This window comes from Saccopteryx bilineata, chromosome 2 (genome assembly GCF_036850765.1).
Source record: "Saccopteryx bilineata isolate mSacBil1 chromosome 2, mSacBil1_pri_phased_curated, whole genome shotgun sequence".
In the NCBI taxonomy this organism is placed as follows: Eukaryota; Metazoa; Chordata; class Mammalia; order Chiroptera; family Emballonuridae; genus Saccopteryx; species Saccopteryx bilineata.
In genome coordinates this window covers 218,791,581-218,808,491 of record NC_089491.1, presented here as the reverse complement: position 1 = coordinate 218,808,491, position 16,911 = coordinate 218,791,581, and the positions used below count along the sequence as shown (strand labels likewise).

General features: G+C 55.8%; 1 protein-coding gene across 2 annotated transcripts in view; it reads left to right on the top strand.

The window, feature by feature from the left end:
* COL6A2 (collagen type VI alpha 2 chain) overlaps positions 1-14,553 on the top strand; it is a 38,725-nt gene extending 24,172 nt beyond the window's left edge. The window contains exons 9-28 of one of the 2 annotated variants that reach the window (XM_066259149.1): positions 177-203; positions 309-353; positions 959-1,012; positions 1,421-1,483; positions 2,143-2,205; positions 2,466-2,555; positions 3,258-3,320; positions 3,868-3,930; positions 4,147-4,209; positions 4,597-4,659; positions 4,939-4,989; positions 5,301-5,336; positions 5,693-5,755; positions 5,984-6,046; positions 6,223-6,258; positions 6,533-6,578; positions 6,800-6,952; positions 7,129-7,581; positions 7,758-7,796; positions 13,448-14,553. In XM_066259149.1, the coding sequence (XP_066115246.1) occupies positions 177-203; positions 309-353; positions 959-1,012; positions 1,421-1,483; positions 2,143-2,205; positions 2,466-2,555; positions 3,258-3,320; positions 3,868-3,930; positions 4,147-4,209; positions 4,597-4,659; positions 4,939-4,989; positions 5,301-5,336; positions 5,693-5,755; positions 5,984-6,046; positions 6,223-6,258; positions 6,533-6,578; positions 6,800-6,952; positions 7,129-7,581; positions 7,758-7,796; positions 13,448-14,046 (2,133 nt within the window). In that variant the 3' untranslated portion in view covers positions 14,047-14,553. Of the gene's footprint in view, positions 1-176; positions 204-308; positions 354-958; positions 1,013-1,420; positions 1,484-2,142; positions 2,206-2,465; positions 2,556-3,257; positions 3,321-3,867; positions 3,931-4,146; positions 4,210-4,596; positions 4,660-4,938; positions 4,990-5,300; positions 5,337-5,692; positions 5,756-5,983; positions 6,047-6,222; positions 6,259-6,532; positions 6,579-6,799; positions 6,953-7,128; positions 7,582-7,757; positions 7,797-10,745; positions 13,393-13,447 lie in introns of those variants that run through there. The other variant, XM_066259151.1, reaches the window with a different exon arrangement.
* Positions 14,554-16,911: the final 2,358 nt, after the last annotated feature.

Below are 16,911 nucleotides of genomic sequence, written 5' to 3'. Positions count from 1 at the left end.
TGTCCTCAGCAAGTCTGTGGTTCTTGCTGGGGTCACAATGCAGCATCCTGGTGGTAGTGGACTTGTTCTGGGGTCCTTCTGGCCTGTGTTTGGCTAAGAACAGACTTGGGGCCCTAATGCGGTAGGTCTGTGATGTTGGAGACCTGAGCTAATGGCCTCACTTTCCTTCTGTACAGGGAGAATTTGGAGCTGATGGGCGGAAGGTAAGCCACATGGTGGGCTGAGTGGGCAGGTCACCACACCTCCCTGCCGCTCCAAGGGAGTGATGATCAGGGCTGACTGGAGTCCCCTCTTTCTTCTCCTTCCAGGGTGCTTCCGGCCTGGCTGGCAAGAACGGGACCGATGGACAGAAGGTAGAGTGCTCCCCAGGGTGTGTTATGTGCTGAGCAGGAGGGTCATGCACTGCAGCATGTCAAATATAGGAATGAACAAGGAAGGACTCAGGTCCTTCCCTGGGGCACTGGCCACTGCCAAGAATTTGTGGCATTGGCAGTCCCAGTTTGCACCTGTCTAGGGGACTCAGGGCTAATAAGAGCATTGCAAGAGTAGTAATGGACATTTGCTTCTAAAAACCAAGGATCGGTCTTGCAGGAAGTTCCCAGTCTGTTCTCCAGAACCCCAGATTGGCCTGAGTGGCAGTTCACACACATACACATGTGTACACAAACATCATGTGCAGACACTCACATGTGCACACACAGAACACATGCACTTTTACATGCATATAGACATGCACCACATGGAGGGGACCCTGGACACTCACGCTCGGAGGTACAGCCAGGGTCCCTGCCACCTTTGCAGAGGTGCTGCCATCACAGTCAAGCCATTAAAACACAGTCACACATGTGTGTCCGGTGCTTGTAGGCCAACATGGACTGTGCCTGCCATTTATACCTGTTATTGGTGTATCATCCCTCTTTCTCGCCCCTAACACATCTCCTACCTTATTCTCCTTCAGGGCAAGCTGGGGCGCATCGGACCTCCTGGCTGCAAGGGAGACTCTGGGAGTCCGGTAAGCATGGTCTTGGCTTCTCCTTGCATTAACATTAATCCCCTAAGGAGGCTCCAGATGCCAGTCGCCAGTCTCCAGTCGGGAAAGCCGAGAGTCCCTGACCTGGGATTATTCCTTCAGCCCTGCCCTGCCTGTCCCTAACCCCCAGCCTGGATTAGGGCAACAACAGGATGAAATGGCTTCTGGGACAGCTGCTTCCCAGAGTCCTGATGGGCTTGGCTCTGAGGTTTGGTTGTCCTACCTAAGCCTGGTGGGTTACAGCCACCAGGACCCAGGTGGAGTGTCCAGTCCAGAAGATGGAGGGGCTGGTCACCTTTCCTGTATCAGCTGGCCCTGGGCTAATGAGAAACCCCAAGTGCAGCTCTCAACAAGAGACCCAGGACAGCCTCTCTCTTCCTTCTCTCCCAGGGCCTTGATGGCTACCCAGGGGACGCAGGCAGTCCTGGGGAACCTGGAGACCAAGGTGCCAAGGTAGGCAGCCTGGCCAAGAAGGCGATGGCCAGAGCAGACTGGGGTCACTGTCTACCAGGTGGCCTTGTCTCTGCTGCAGTGCCAGGCCTCTGCGGGAGACAAGTGGGCCAAGAAGCACAGCAAAGGGGTCCTGTCTCTGCCCACCAGACAGTCAGGGCAGGAGGCTTAGGCATGCCTGCCTGGGCTGTTGTGGGCGCTCACGCTGAGGGGTTGTAGGGTGCCCTCGCAGAGCCTCACCAGCTCTTGTCTAACTCAGGGCGTGTGTCCTGGGTCAGGCAGCTGTGTGGTGCTAGAATGGCTACAGCAACAAGCCCATCCTCCTCCCAAGGCTCCAGGGTGCTCCCAAGAAGGCTCTTTAGTGCCTGAGGGGGTTCTGCCTCTCAGGCTACCTGAGGCTTCACTCTGCCTGCCTGCATCCACTCTTCTGGCCACCTAGGACACCGGAGGGGCAGGAAGGGTAGCCATTCCCCTGAGAAGCCAGCATCCTCATACAGAAGCTGTGCCTGATTAGTTCACCTGGAATGCTGCATGAAGGCCCTATCCCCCAAGAGCATGCTTCCCCAGCATGGGACAGGAAGCATGAGCCGCAGCCCTTCCAGAATCCTGCCTCAAGGCCAGCATCCAAGAGACATAAGGCTGATTTCTCCAAACTTTTCCAGGGGGACCCTGGCCGCCCAGGACGCAGAGGGCCCCCAGGCGAAGATGGGGCCAAAGGAAGCAAGGCAAGTACCCCTGAGGGTCCCTGTTTCCTGCCCCAGCCACACACCAGTGGTGCCCACTGCACCCACAGAAGTGGGGGGCAGGAGGGACAGCAGACATCCTCATCAGCTCCGTGCCCTGAGCAGGCCACCAACCTCTCTGTCCCACTGCCAAGTTATGGGGCACCCACTCCCTAAGGCAAACACGATCCCCTCTGACCAAGTGAGGCCAAGCCTGCTTTTGTGGCCCAGGTCATCCTGCCTAAGCTATCACCTCTCTGCAGGGGTATCAAGGCAACAACGGAGCCCCAGGAAGTTCTGGCGTGAAAGGAGCCAAAGGCGGGCCTGGACCCCGGGGACCCAAAGGCGAGCCCGTGAGTCCACACCCGTCTGACCCCTCAAGCCCAGGTTCCAGAGCACTGTCTCCTCCAGCCCACCTGCACAGTGCCTTCCAGCCTGTGCCCTGCTCTGGGTCTTTCTGAACCTGAGGGTACCCCACTGCACCTCCATGACCCTGTTGACGCAGAGGAATGGTTTAGCCACACCCCTGCCAGACACTCAGTGCCCATGAAGAGGCCCTGAACCCCCACCTTGTCCTCCTGGGCAAGGGTTGCAGGACACCCCTGAGGGCTGAACACAGACCCGGTCACACAGTCTGTGGGTCCCACGCTGTGTCGTCATCCCACCAGCCAACCCTGGAATGTCCTGCCTCGGGGTGGGAAGGGCCCAGTTCCAGGGCTGATCCTACAGAGGGTGCATCCCAGGGCTTGGCCTGGCCTGGAAGTGAGCTCAGTGACGAAGGTGGTAGCTGGTCCAAGCCAGATCTCAGTCATGTCAACTGAAGCTCAACCTGGACTGACAGCTGACCAGGAGCCCTCCCCCTTTTTCTTAAATAATCTTTGGGCTGGGCCCAAGGATTTAGGAAACTGACCAGGCAGAGCATGAGGGTATAGGCTGAGGTCCTCTTAAAGGGCCTCCAGACCCCAAAGCCAGAGTCCTCATGGGTAGAGCAGAGTGTGGGTTCTCCCTGCAGCTCCCACCATCAGGACCCCCACCCACATGCCCACTTTCTGCAGGGGCGCAGGGGAGACCCTGGAACCAAAGGCAGCCCAGGCAGCGCAGGTCCCAAAGGCGAGAAGGTGAGTGTCCATTTCAGGGAAACACAGGGCGCCGTTGCCACATCTGCCTCTGCACTGGGTCCTCACTGTGGTGCTGATGACCCCCTGTGACAAGAGAGAATGAAAGCGACTCGGGGGCCTGTCAGTGGGGGCACTCCCTGCAGGGCCTGGGAAAGCAGGAAGCAGCCAGGTCATCCCTTCCTACACTACTTGCTGAGGAACCTTGGGGTGGGGAACGCAGCCAAGTCCACCTGGGTCATGCACAGCGGTACAGGCTGCAAATGCCCCTCCCTCAGCATCCCACCAGACACACCTTCCACTGTAGCTGGTGCAGGATGTCTTGTTCTTGTGGCAAAATCAGAGCTTCTGTGAGGTGTGGGTGAAGGGCTTGAAGGAGGGGCCTCCTTTGGGAATGCATGGTGACTCCTGACTATGCTGCCAAAGGCTGAACCAGCAGGGGTGCCATCTCAAGGTCCCCCTCCACAATCTGGGATCCTCTCCAGAGAGTTCAGTGCCCCCTTTACCTCCTCCCATACACACCCCAGATAACCAGCCTCTCTTTGCACAGGGAGATCCTGGCCCAGAGGGACCTCGGGGCCTGGCTGGGGAGGTTGGTGGCAAAGGAGCCAAGGTAAGTGGGTGGCAGGTGGCACCCACTACCCTGGGTGGAGAGGGCTGAGACTGGGACACCCTGCCCTTTTCCCTCTGCAGACCCTGCCAGGGCTGTTATGGTCAAGGCTGAGGACAAGGCCATGCTCAGGATCTCTTGAAGGGCAGCAGCTCTTCTTCCCATGCTTTGACATCTGCAGTGTTGATGACAGGGTCTCTGAGTGCCTTTTCTTTCCAGGGAGACCGAGGCCTGCCTGGACCCAGAGGTCCCCAAGGGTCTCTTGGAGAGCCCGGGAAGCAGGTCAGTGGCAGGATACTTGGGAGGAGTCTGTGGCTCTGGGCTCAGTCTTCTGTCTGCCCTCCAACCTCACTGCCTCATTGCCCTCCCCTGTAGTGCCACTTGGGTTGTTCTGTCCCTATGGCAAACTCAGGCAGTGCAGCAGGGGCCAATGGGCCCCGTGCACCTCACATCCTGGCCCTGCCCTGAGGGATCAAGCTTTACCAGGTGGGAGGGAGTGAGTGGGAGGCATGAGCAGGGTCTAGGATGCTCAGGGGGCATGTGGAAGGAAGGGGAGGAGCCAGATAGTGAACCTCAGGGCAGCAAGGGAACAAGACAGTGTTTGCCTGGTGGTCAGAGCTGGACACAGTAGGTCTCTGTGCTAACTCCCCATTTTCTTTCTGACCTCAGGGATCTCGGGGTGACCCTGGTGATGCTGGTCCTCGAGGAGATTCAGGACAGCCTGGTCCAAAGGTATGCCGCCCCTCGCCCCAGACTGGCTGGACTGGAGAGAGGGAAGGGGCTGAGGCTTTTCTCAGCTCTAGAATGATGCCTGAAGTGACCTGCTAGCCCGTGGTGTGGGAAGGTGGCAGGTGGTGGGCAGCCACTTCTGTTCTCACCCCGGGGGAAGAGCGTGTCCTCCTCATGGCCCCACCCCACCTGCCCAGCCACCCAGCCCCTTGACCCTCAGTCCATGATGACTATTCAAAATTCCCCCTGGACCTTCCCTGACTAGCCTCCCTCCTCCTCCAGGGAGACCCTGGAAGGCCTGGATTCAGCTACCCAGGACCCCGAGGAGTACCTGTAAGTCCTGGGAAGGGGCGGGCATTGCCAGGAGGGCCCTGAAGGTTTATACTAGTTCCCTGGAGGACCTTCATCCTGGGGACAGGGTGTGGAGGGGTACAGGAGTCACACGTGGGTGCAGACACAGGTCTCCAGAAATTGTCTGGGACGCAGTCCTGGCAGCATTTGCCCACAGATTAGGATAACTTAGACAACCATAAGGGAAGAGGGGGGCTGCAGAAAACCTTCAGGTCCCCAACTATGTCCTAGGGATCAGTGCACCAGCCCTCGGGAATCTGTGCCAAGTAACCCCCACCTGTGCTTTCTTCCAGGGAGATAAAGGCGAGCCAGGTCCACGTGGCCCGGAGGTACATAAGGGTCTCTCTGCACCTGCCTGAGGTGGTCTGTGCCTTGCACCCCGTGGCTGGAGTGCCATGCTCCTCACCTCATGCTTGGCCACCAGCAGCTGCCCCGTGCTGAGTCCTGAGTATGGTAGCCAGCCGGCTGAGTACTTGTCTCTCTCAAACCAAAAACCACCGTCACCTGAAACGCCCTGTGCTGTTGCCATCTAACTGACCCCCGGAGCCAGGCACAAGTTCTCCCAACAAAGCACATGCATGTTTCCGGCAGACTCACTGGAGGGCTTGAGAGGCTGGGAGGGGACAAGCAGAGCACCCCCACAGATGTCCCCTCCGCCGAAGCTAACATGTGTCCTGTGTCCCAGGGTGGCAGAGGCGACTTTGGACTGAAAGGAGCACCCGGACCAAAAGGAGAAAAGGGTGAGCCTGTAAGTGTCCTCCTCGTCTCTCCTCCCTCCTTTCTCAGGCCTCCTCTTCGTCCTCTCTCTTCATCCTTCCTTGTCCATCCTCTGCCTCCCTTCTCCTCCCTTCTCATCTCTCCTTTCCTCCTTCTTCCCCTCCTCCTCCTTCTTTGTCTTTCCTCATCCCAGAAGCCAGGGAAGTGTGCAGGGATCATGAGGCGTTTGCTGAGCAACCCCTGTCCTTTTCCTTCTCAGGCAGATCCTGGTCCCCTTGGTGAGCCAGGCTCTCGGGGGCCGAAAGGAGCCCCCGGACCCAAGGTAAGTCATTCACCGGTCCGTTTGGCCTTTAGCCTATAGCCTCTTGACCAGACAGACCAACACACACCCTGAGCCACAGGGCTTTGTCCATGATGAAAGCAGGGTCAGTGTGGGGGACCCTGTCCAGTCTCAGCCGTCACAGTGGTCACCTCTCACTGTCACCCTTCTTCCTCCAGGGAGAGCCCGGACCCCCTGGAGACCCCGGCCTCACGGTATGTGTCAGTCTGGGATGGAATCAGTGTTCTTTCTCCTAAAACCAAAGAGCAAGGGCAGCAAGGGCAATGTCAGAGGGCGAGGTCAACAGGAGTGGGGTCATGGCAAGGTCAGAGGCCAAGGTCAACAAAGGTGAGTTAAGGTGCAGTCAGCAAGGTGAGGTCAGCAGGGCAAGTTCAGAAGCGAGAACAGGATTTCAGACTCTCCCTATAGCAGCACCCCAGGCCCCTCTCAGGTTCACTGTCCTGGCTGAGCTGACTCGCTGTGTTGCAGGAATGTGACGTCATGACCTACGTGCGGGAGACATGTGGGTGCTGTGGTAAGTTTCAGCCACCACACAGCAGAGCTGTTGGGCTGCCCCAGGCTTTCATCCAGGGGTCTGGGTCATGGTCCAAAGATTGGGGTCATCATCAGAGTCCCACACTCCCTCTTGGGGTCATCATTTCCCACTGTGCACCTGGCTGTGTGCCCCTGTGGTCTGGGGGTGTGACCCAGGCCTGGGTCCCTGCACGCAGCCATTGCCCCTCTGCCGGCCCACAGACTGTGAGAAGCGATGTGGTGCCCTGGACGTGGTGTTCGTCATCGACAGCTCTGAGAGCATCGGCTACACCAATTTCACACTGGAGAAGAACTTCGTCATAAACGTGGTCAACAGGCTGGGAGCCATTGCCAAAGACCCCAAGTCCGAGACAGGTCTGGACCTTCAGGGGTGGGGGTGAAGGCCAGTGGGCAGGACACTCTAAGATCCAGTTCTGGGAGGGATGTTAGCTTGAGCAAGGGTCCCAAGGCCCGTCCGCACTTGAGGGTGGCGAGTGTGGGTGGTGACATGGCACAGGGCCAGCCCCTGAAGCCTACACCGGCCACCACAGGGACCCGAGTCGGTGTGGTGCAGTACAGCCACGAGGGCACCTTCGAGGCCATCCAGCTGGACGATGAGCGCATTGACTCACTGTCCAGCTTCAAGGAGGCTGTGAAGAACCTTGAGTGGATTGCGGGTGGCACCTGGACACCCTCAGCCCTCAAGTTCGCCTACAACCAGCTGATCAAGGAAAGCCGGCGGAAAAAGACCCGTGTGTTCGCGGTAGTCATCACGGATGGCCGACACGACCCCCGGGATGACGACCTCAACCTGCGGGCGCTGTGCAACCATGAGGTCACGGTGACAGCCATCGGCATTGGGGACATGTTCCACGAGAAGCATGAGAGTGAGAACCTCAACTCCATTGCATGTGACAAGCCCCAGCAGGTGCGCAACATGACGCTCTTCTCTGACCTGGTGGCTGAGAAGTTCATCGACGACATGGAGGACGTCCTGTGCCCGGGTGAGTGGCCACGGGGCCTCATGCTACCCCTGGTCTGCCCAGCCTTGTCCCTGCAGGTGGGAAGGGGACCTCAGGAAGGAAAGGGCTGGGACATCAGTGGGCCACTGAGGGAGCCCAGCCACCCTGGACAGCAGAGCCTGATCGCTCCCCTCCCCGCCTCCTTTTCTCTCTCCTAGACCCCCAGATTGTGTGTCCGGACCTTCCCTGCCAAACAGGTAACACAGGGTGCTGTCAAGCCCGCCACCAGACTAGCAGTGGCCAGAGCCCAGGGGTCCTTGCAGGGAAGTGCACTGTGGGGTCCCTCTTAGTGAGAAATGCTCAGATTCAAATCTCATCCCAGACCTATGACTTTCTCAGCCCATTGGGCCTCAGCATATCTGAGGAGAGGACCTGGGGGCCCAGGGTTTGGTGTCTCAAGCGCTTTGGCCACTCCACCCACCGGGCACATGTGGGGAGGGGGTGCTGTGAGCCTGTCCCTGTGCAAGATGCCCAGGTGCTTGGGCCTTGGGGTCCCCTCTGCCCAGGAGACACAGGCACCCAGGGCCATCTACCAGCTGTCACAGGTGGGAGCCCTGGACCCAGTAAACAAAATGGATAATTTGAAAAACCTTCTGGGAGGTGAACATGTTGACAGCCACACAGAGGCTGATGTGCTCTCCTAGGCCCCTCTGGGAGAGACTCCAGCGTGTGTTTAGGGGACCGTGCCCCTGCCCAACATGATGTACTGTGTGCATGGCTGAAGCCCTAGGGGCACACAGAGTTTGTCCCCAAGGAGTCCGGCGGAGGCTGGGAAAGGGGCAAGACAGCATTGTCACTACCCTGGGCATTGTGCTAGACCTCTGCAGCTGCATAGCCTCTGGGGCACAGAGCCCACAGGTACCGCAAGGGTGGCAGCAGCAGAACCTCCACTGGCAATTCCTGTGTCCACCAGTCTGCCTGGAGCCATTGCTGGCCCCTCCCAGTAGAATGTGGGCAGCTGCAGTTGCCTGTTCCCTCTGGGGAGCATTGAAATGGGGACCACAGCTGACTCTGGAAGGTGGGGCCACCGTAGAGGGAGCAGGGCCATGATGGCAGGTCAACAGAGGACATCCACATCTATTCGTGAAGTCAGCATTCCAGGGTTTGTGTGTGGGCAGGTTTAAGGGTGTGGAGGTGCCTGAGGAAAGGAACGTGTGGACTTGGTGGCAAGGGTCTCCACTTACACTAACAGAGAACTTCCAAGGAAATGCTTGTCAAAGTCACACCTGTGACCAACTGTGGGGTCATCCCAGAGACTTCCTGGGCCTAAAGTCCCCCAAGAACGTATGGTGGGGATAGCTGTGTAAGGTGGCCAGAAACACCCAAAACCCAAGATGCTACCTGAGAGTGCTATCCCTCCTGGAGCAAGGGGGCGGTGGTCCACTCTGAGACCCAGCCAGCTCACAGGCTGCGCCCCTGCCTCCGGGGTGCCTTAGTCTTCCAAGGGTAGATCCCAGAGTAAATGTGACCTCTCCAGGGTAGAAACCAGACCCCAGACTCCAGGTTCCCAGCCCCGGCATTGTTACCCTGGCCCTGACCTCACCATTGTTCCATGTTAGACAAGTCTCTCATGAATGAATGGGCTTTGTCAGATGGTTTATCTGGGTCTGTTGATGGGATCCTGAAATTCTTCAGCCTGTTGGTGTGACAAAATGTGGTCATTGGTTTTTAAATGTTGATCTGGCCTTGCAAACCAGGGACAAACTGCACTAGATCGTGGAGTATAAGTATATATTGTTGTATTCGATTTGCTAACATTTTGTTGATTTTTATATCTCTGTTCATGAGAGATCTTGGGCTGCAGTTTCCTTTCTTGTGATGTTTTTGTCTGGTTTCAGTGTTAGAGTAACACCAGCCCCCAAGATGGTGGTCTAGCTTCCCATGAGCCTCCAGGACCTGACAGAGAAAGGGAACAGGCCCCTCTCCCTGCCCTCTCTTAACTGCCCCTTACTGAACTCACAAGCTCATCCTCTTCTAAAGCAATTAGAAATTTCCAAGTCAAATAGACACTGTGGCCAGAGAAAAGGAAGCTGACATAGCTGTACAATACAATATGTTCTCACATGTGGGCACTCTGGCCTGCCACAGGCTGAGCATCGTCCTTGGCATTTTGAGGCTGCCAACAGGTCTGGGGGATGCTGACATCTCTGGCATGATCCTGACCTTTTGGACCAAATGACCCCATCCACTCAGAAGTTTAGCTACATCTGAGCTTGGATTGGGTGAGGGAGCATCTTTACTCTGTCAGAGTCATGAGGGTCACAGAGAAACAAAACTGGACTCCAAGTAAAGGCAGCAAAGACTGATTTCATGCTGAGATCACTACTGCAAGGGAGAGGAGGTCCAGGGTAACCTGAGCTCACCATCCCCCAAACAAAGGCAGGGGACCCTCTAAAGGCTGGTGCACTGAAGGAGAGGCACAGAGGGCATTGGGGAGGGGATCATGTGACCAGGCCACCTGGGTTTGTTGTCTGGCATGTACCCAGGGTAGAAACAGACTTCTCAAACCTTTAGGACAGGAGGCAGGGGTGCACGTTGAGTAAGGTGCCCACAGAAGTGAGGCCCTGACCTCCCAGGGGGCTAGGAGAGAGCAAAAGCACCCCTGAGTATTTGCAGCTCCCAGGTCCTTGAAGGGACAGTTCTAGGTAGGTAGGGAGAAATGTATGTCTCAGAGAGCAGAGAAGGTATTAATACTGCAAGCCTTCTAAAGTAACTGTTCTGAGAGGGATCCTCTCACCAGGATTGGGCTGCAATAGACAGGAGAATTTTCTCCTGGCAGCATGGAGGGTTTTAAGGAGCTAGGGTCATCCCAGGGCACAGCCTGGAGCAGTCAGCAGCCATACTAGAGTCTGGTCAACTCTCTGTGTAGCTGTTTGCGCCAAGAGAGTTGTAGTTCCTAAGATCTGTAGGAACCAGAAGGTCTGCTGCTCCTGTCTCCTTGGAATGTACCTTGCTGCTGGTCCCCAAAGCCCCTGTTTAGCTCGCCACTGCAACGAGTCTGTCCCTTCATCCAGTCCCTGGCCAAGCCTCAGCCCCATTCTGGCTTTGTTTCTGATTCATCACCGAGAAGAGAGACCCGAGGAGGGCAACTGGAGGCCCACTCATGCCAATCAAGTCCCTTAAAGTCTTCTCTGGATGCCCCGCAGATGGACCGCGGCCTGGCGATGCGCCCCCGGTCACCTTCCTCCGCACGGAAGAGGGCCCGGAAACCTCCTTCCCCACGACCATCCCCCTGATTCAACAGTTGCTAAACGCCACGAAGCTCACGCAAGACCCAGCCGCTTACTCCAGGCTGGTGGCCGTGCTGGTCTACACTGCTGAGCGGGCCAAGTTCGCCACAGGAGGCGAGCGGCAGGACTGGATGGAGCTGTTCATTGACACTTTTAAGCTGGTGCACAGGGACATTGTGGGAGACCCTGAGACCACACTGGCACTCTGCTGAAGCCAGAGGGTTGCTGACACTCAGGCCAGAGCTGCCCCAACTGGGCCATATTTGCTCCCTGGTCTGCCCGCTGTGCACTGGGGGCTTATGACAACAGGAATCTCTCAGTCTGGAGGTCAGACACCAAAATCAAGGTGTCAGCAGGGCCGCACTCCCTCCAGGGACTCCAGGGAGGGTCCTTCCTGCCTCTCCCAGCTCCTAGCTGCCTGCATGGTTATATGGCCTCCCGTTCTGTAGCCTAACCTCTCTTTGCCTTTCTCATAAGGACACAGGTGGCATTTAGGGTCAACCAGATAACCCTGGACAATCTCCCATCTCAAAATCTATAATTTAGGTCCACCTGCAAACCCCTATTTTACTGTATAAAGTCAAATTTGCAAGCTTTGAGATTAGGATATAGACATCTTTGGGGTGAACAGTATTTAGCCAACCCCCACCAGCCCCAGTCTAGCTAAGCTGTCTCCACGTTTGGGTGATGTAAGAGTCATCCATGAGGGCAAACCTGCCAAAGCTGCTGGCTGACAATCTGAGGAGGGACCACAGATACCACCTCCTCTCTCCCTCCCTGCTGCAAGTTCTTGAGGAGCGGCAGCGGTGCCCCATTTCAAAGACTGCTGCAGCAGGTGCAGGCATACATGTGCTTGCTCCCAAAAAAGCCAGGTGAATACAGAGGAGCCCTCCTCCTGGGCCTAGACCCCTGTCATTCCTTCTGTCTGTACCTTCCGCCCAGTTCCCAGGGGCACGGTCTCACCTCCCTGTTGCACAGGCTCCCTGCTGTGGGTGAGGTTAGTGGAGTGAAATAAGGAAAACAGTAGAGCCCCCCAAACACTCCAGCAATTCTGGCTCAGCCTTTGGCCTCTGTGCCTGTCACCTCTTGTTGCAGAAATCCCCCCCAAACCAGCCTGCTTCCCCCCATGTCTGTCTGCTTGTAGGACTTGAGGTCAGGGCACTCAGGAAACTGTGTGCATTTAAAGAAGCTGCTCTTCATTTGCACTGCAACCAGAATAAGCTGTGTCATTAATAAGCTCCTTAAAAAAGCATCCTGTCTGCCAGCTCTCTGCACCTCACAGAGACACACCAAGGGGGCATGTCCTTTAGATGCTATGAGCACATCTTAAACATTACATAAAAGATGAAAAACAGAATGTGAGTGCCTTGCTGTGGTCGAGTGATGTGCTGGGGTGACCTACTCCTGACTGGGGGCTAGTTCACAGCAGTCACGTTCCTGCTTAGGGGGCCGCCATTCCTGAACCAGGTGCTGGGCTGAGGCCCTCAGGCATTGGTGCTGCAGGTCAGGACCTCCTTCCTGATGGGGTCCCCAAGTGGCCGACACCGAGGGTGGACAAACCTGGGTTGTGAACAGAATCCATTCTGGTCCACGTCCGGGAAAGGTGCCCACAGGGCTGAGGAGCTGGATGACCAGCCCTGTCGCTGCCCAGCCCCAGCGGCAATCAGAGATGTATCTTGAGCAAAGCCTCCAGGAAGGAGCCTGGCTGCGTGTCTGTGGCAGACGGTCCCACATGTGTGGAGAGAGGGTTTTCAGGCTGTGTGTAGTGTCCATGTCCCCCAGAGACCCAGCCTCAGTCCTGGCTGCAGCCTTGCCCCCATGCTGTCTGTCATGTCCAGGCCTGGGCACTGCCCAGAAGGGGTCAAGGGTCTGATCACATAACAGTAAATTAGTCACCTAGGTTACTGCAGGGATCTGGCCACACCTGTGCTCACTCACCACCAAAGCCTTGTTCAGTCCAAGGGGACACAGGCTCTTTCTCTTTCCAGTGCTCCAAGAGCCAGGAAAGATGTGGCCTGGCCAGCGCCAGGCAGCCCTAGGACAGGGGAGCCTGACGCAGGTGAGTCCTTGCATCTAGCAGTCTTCAGGGCCAGGGTCTTCATGAGGTCTTTTTACAGAATTATAAACATGATGACAGCCTCCTACTCCTCTCTCCCACCCCACTCCCCATGGACTCTGGCCCTACTAGAGTTATGCAATTCTTGGGCCAAATGAAGGGGTTTTGCTGACCTGTTCCTGCCTGGAGGGCCTGAAGGAGGCACTAAGCAGAGCTGGTGCTTATAGTGTGGAAAAGGCCTTCCATCTCAGGTTAGGGGACATTTCCTGGTGGGGACACAACCAGGAGAGACTGTGAGGGTCTGAGGAGACAGTGTGAGACTCTGGACACCTGCCCAGGGGCTTTGGGGGAGTTCTCAGCAATGGGTGACTGGGTGCAAACCCCCCAAGCGCTAGCCATCCTTGTTGTCCCATTGGGCAGGCTCATAGAGATGCAATGCAGGGTGTGGTAGACCAGAGCAGGTCGTATGGCCTGGGTGGGTTGTGGTACAGAGGGGCTTGGGCAGGGTCAGTGGGGGCTTCACCTGGACTGCCCCTGCCCACCACCCTTATTTCCCCCCCAGAGCTGTACGTGGCCCAGTGCACCCAGAGGCCTGTGGACATCGTCTTCCTGCTGGACGGTTCTGAGCGACTAGGTGAGCAGAACTTCCAGAAGGCCCGGCACTTTGTAGAGGAGGTATCCCGGCGGCTGACATTGGCACGCAGGGACGATGACCTACTCAATGCACGTGTGGCACTGCTGCAGTTCGGGGACCCTCGCAATCAGCAGGTGGCCTTCCCACTGACCTCCAACCTGACAGTCATCCATGAGGCGCTGGAGAGTGCACGCTACCTCAACTCCTTCTCACATGTGGGCTCGGGCATCGTACACGCCATCAACCAGGTGGTGCTCGGCACGCAGGCTGGGGCACGCCGCCATGCTGAGCTGGCTTTCGTGTTCCTCACGGACGGCGTCACGGGCAACGACAGCCTGGACGAGGCAGTGCACTCCATGCGCAAGCAAAACGTGGTGCCTACCGTGGTGGCCGTGGGTGACGATGTGGACATGGACGTGCTCTCCAAGATCAGCCTGGGCGACACGGCTGCCATCTTCCATGAGAAGAACTATGACAGCCTGAGCCAGCCCAGCTTCTTCGACAGGTTCATTCGCTGGATCTGCTAGCACCCCACCCCCACCCCACCTTGCACCTCCAGCCCCGGAGGCACTGTCCTCCTGTCCATGGTGCTACTCAGATCCCACCGAGAGAGGTCCAGAAGGCTGCAGACTCGATCTCTCCAGGTGTGGGTGTGAAGTCAGGAGTGGAGTACCCCCCCATTCCCAGCTCATCCTGGGGTCCTGCAGTCTGGCCAGTGCTTCCCACCACCCTCTTCTCTATTCAGCAGCTCTCTATTCTCCACACCCTTCCTGGTCCCCACAGGCTTCTGGGGTGTGTTTCAGACCCTCACCAATAGACTGTTTCCCCTTCAGCCCAGCCTCATCCTTGGACTCTCATCCACCATCCAGTGCCCTCCAAAGGCTCTCTGATAGCCCTACCAGCCCTCCTGGCCCTGCTCCCAGGTCTCCACCTCACCTCTGGGGCCACCTGCCCCCATCAGACAGAGCTGTGACAGCAGGCCTAATGTGTCCCTGTATGCACACACCCCAGTTTAATAAAGGCTTTGAACCACCTCCTTCTGTTCCCCAGCTTCCATGTGTCTGTGCCCACCAGGGACCCATGAGAGGCCAACTGGACTCAGACTGTTCACATGCCTGCCAGCATTTATCATAGTCCAAGTGCATAGACTGGACAGTCTTGTCAATGTTAAAAATAAACTAGCCAGTCATTTTACAAGCAAAAATGAGTTTATTCAGGAATAGCAGAGGGACTACAATTTGGAATATGCAAACCAATAGGCGAGTCCAGAGAACAAAGGAAGGAAAGCTCACTTTATAGAGAAAAGGAGAAATTGGAAGGGGCAGTTAAGTCCTTTGGAGGACAGTGAGAGTTCAGATGGATGGTGGCTTCCCATTGGCTGGGCTGTTGCTGAGAAAATGAAAACTCTCCTGCCTGGGTAGTAAGGTGGTCTTCCTGTTGTGGAGTACAAGGTAGCTTCTTCCTGCTGGAGTCTTCAGTGTGTGGTCCTGCATGAGTTCTCCCCCTTCAGGGCTTCCCTACCCCAATTTTAATGAGGTTTCCCTTATTCATTTTCACAGCCTCAACCCTAAAATCCATACCTGTCTAGTCAGCTTCGGCCTTGAAAATGATGCTACTTGGTCAGTGAAGTCACCCCCTATCCTCAAACCAGGATCAAAGTGCTTAAAAGTGTTTGTTGGTTTGCATGAGGATATTTTGTGGATAGCTAGATAGATTCTTTTTTTTTTCTTTTGGCAACCTCAGTGACCTCTTGTTCAGACTCCCGGGTCTTTTAAGCTCACCCTTGGTGAGCTGCCCTATTAAACCATTGGCTCCCACAGGCAGATGCTCTACTCTTGCTAGTAGAAGTTTTCTGTACTGCCCTGACGAAGTGCCACAGGTGGCTAGAACATCAGTAGTTGATTGTCTGAGTCTAGAGGCTCCAGCAAAGGCTCTGGGAAGGATCTGCTCCAGGCTTCCTCCAGCTCCCGGAAGTTCCACAATTTGTCGGCATCACCCCAATCCTCACGTGCTGCCTTCCCTGTGGCTGTTGTGCCCATATTTCCCCTTTTTATTAAGACATTTAGGATTCAGGCCCATCCTACTCCAGTATGAACTTATCTCAACCCTCAACCTGACAAACTACAACTGTAATGACTGTATATCCAAATAAGGGTCAGACTCTGAGGTTCTGGGGTCTAGAACTTTAACGTGTGAATTTGGAGAGGCACAATTCATCCCAGAACCTGCTGTTTATCCCCTTGTGGAGAGGACTAATTCATTCAAAGGTACTTGCATCTCTCTCATTATCTATCTACCTGGGTGGGTGTGGGGGACATGGCATGTGCAGCTGTTGGGGAGGACAGCACCCCATGACAGCCATGCCACTGTCTGTGAGCCTGGTGCAGGACACCAGTGGTCCCAACCAGTTGCATGGTGCACAGAGCACTTTTTTCTTGCAAGGAGGATGATCACTCAACAGCCTGCAGCCAGATGCGGAGGTGGGTCACAGGTACAATCCCATTTATTCGAAGGTCATCAAACAAGAAGAACTGGAATGTCATGTCCAGGAAAGCAGGGCCAGGAGGTCAGAAGGATCCATGACAGAGAGATGGCTACTTGTACATGCTCTGTCACAAATTGTTGAGCACCTGGTCATTGTTCTGAGCACCTTTCTGAATGTATCTTATATTTCACAATAGAATGTTAAGAAAGCAGGGGGAAAGAATGAGTGAATAAAACACTTGTAAGCGGTGTCTCTCCAAATGCTGATGTAGACCTTCAAGCTATAGGCCTTTCTCTCGGTGTGGTCAAGGGAGAATTAGTGTGTAATGACACGTGTGTTTGTGACTGCGATGACAGAGATGAACACTAAATGAGCACAGAAGAGGAAATTCAATGATTTCTTTAAGAAGCTATTTAGGGGCCTGGCAGGGACCGGAGTGCAAGGCTTCACCACAGAAACTCTTTATGTCATCCTGATTTTTGAACTGTGTAGGTAGAGTGCAGAGCATTTACCTAGCAGCTGTGGCTGACGCAATGCTGTGAGAACACTCCAGCTCCCGGAATCCTCCTGGGCACAATCAGGAAGGGAGCTCGCCCGCTATACAGAAATGACTCAGTGCTAGCCAGGCAGCCTCCTGACCTTTTTTGGCCATTTGTCCTAGTATAACATCCTGTTGGCTGAACCCATCTATATAAGCTAGTTTACTTCCTGAATAAAGTGGATCTGTGTCACTGAACCTGGTCCCCAGAGTCGGGTCTTTGTGTCTCTGTTGTCCTCACCCCAGGCAGGACTTGTCCACAGAACTGCATGGTGCATTCTCCCCCTGAAGCAAGATCTAGGGGGGCCTCCTACAGCCAAGCCAGCCCTTGCTCACTCACTGCTGGAGGAATCACACAGCCACCTGCTT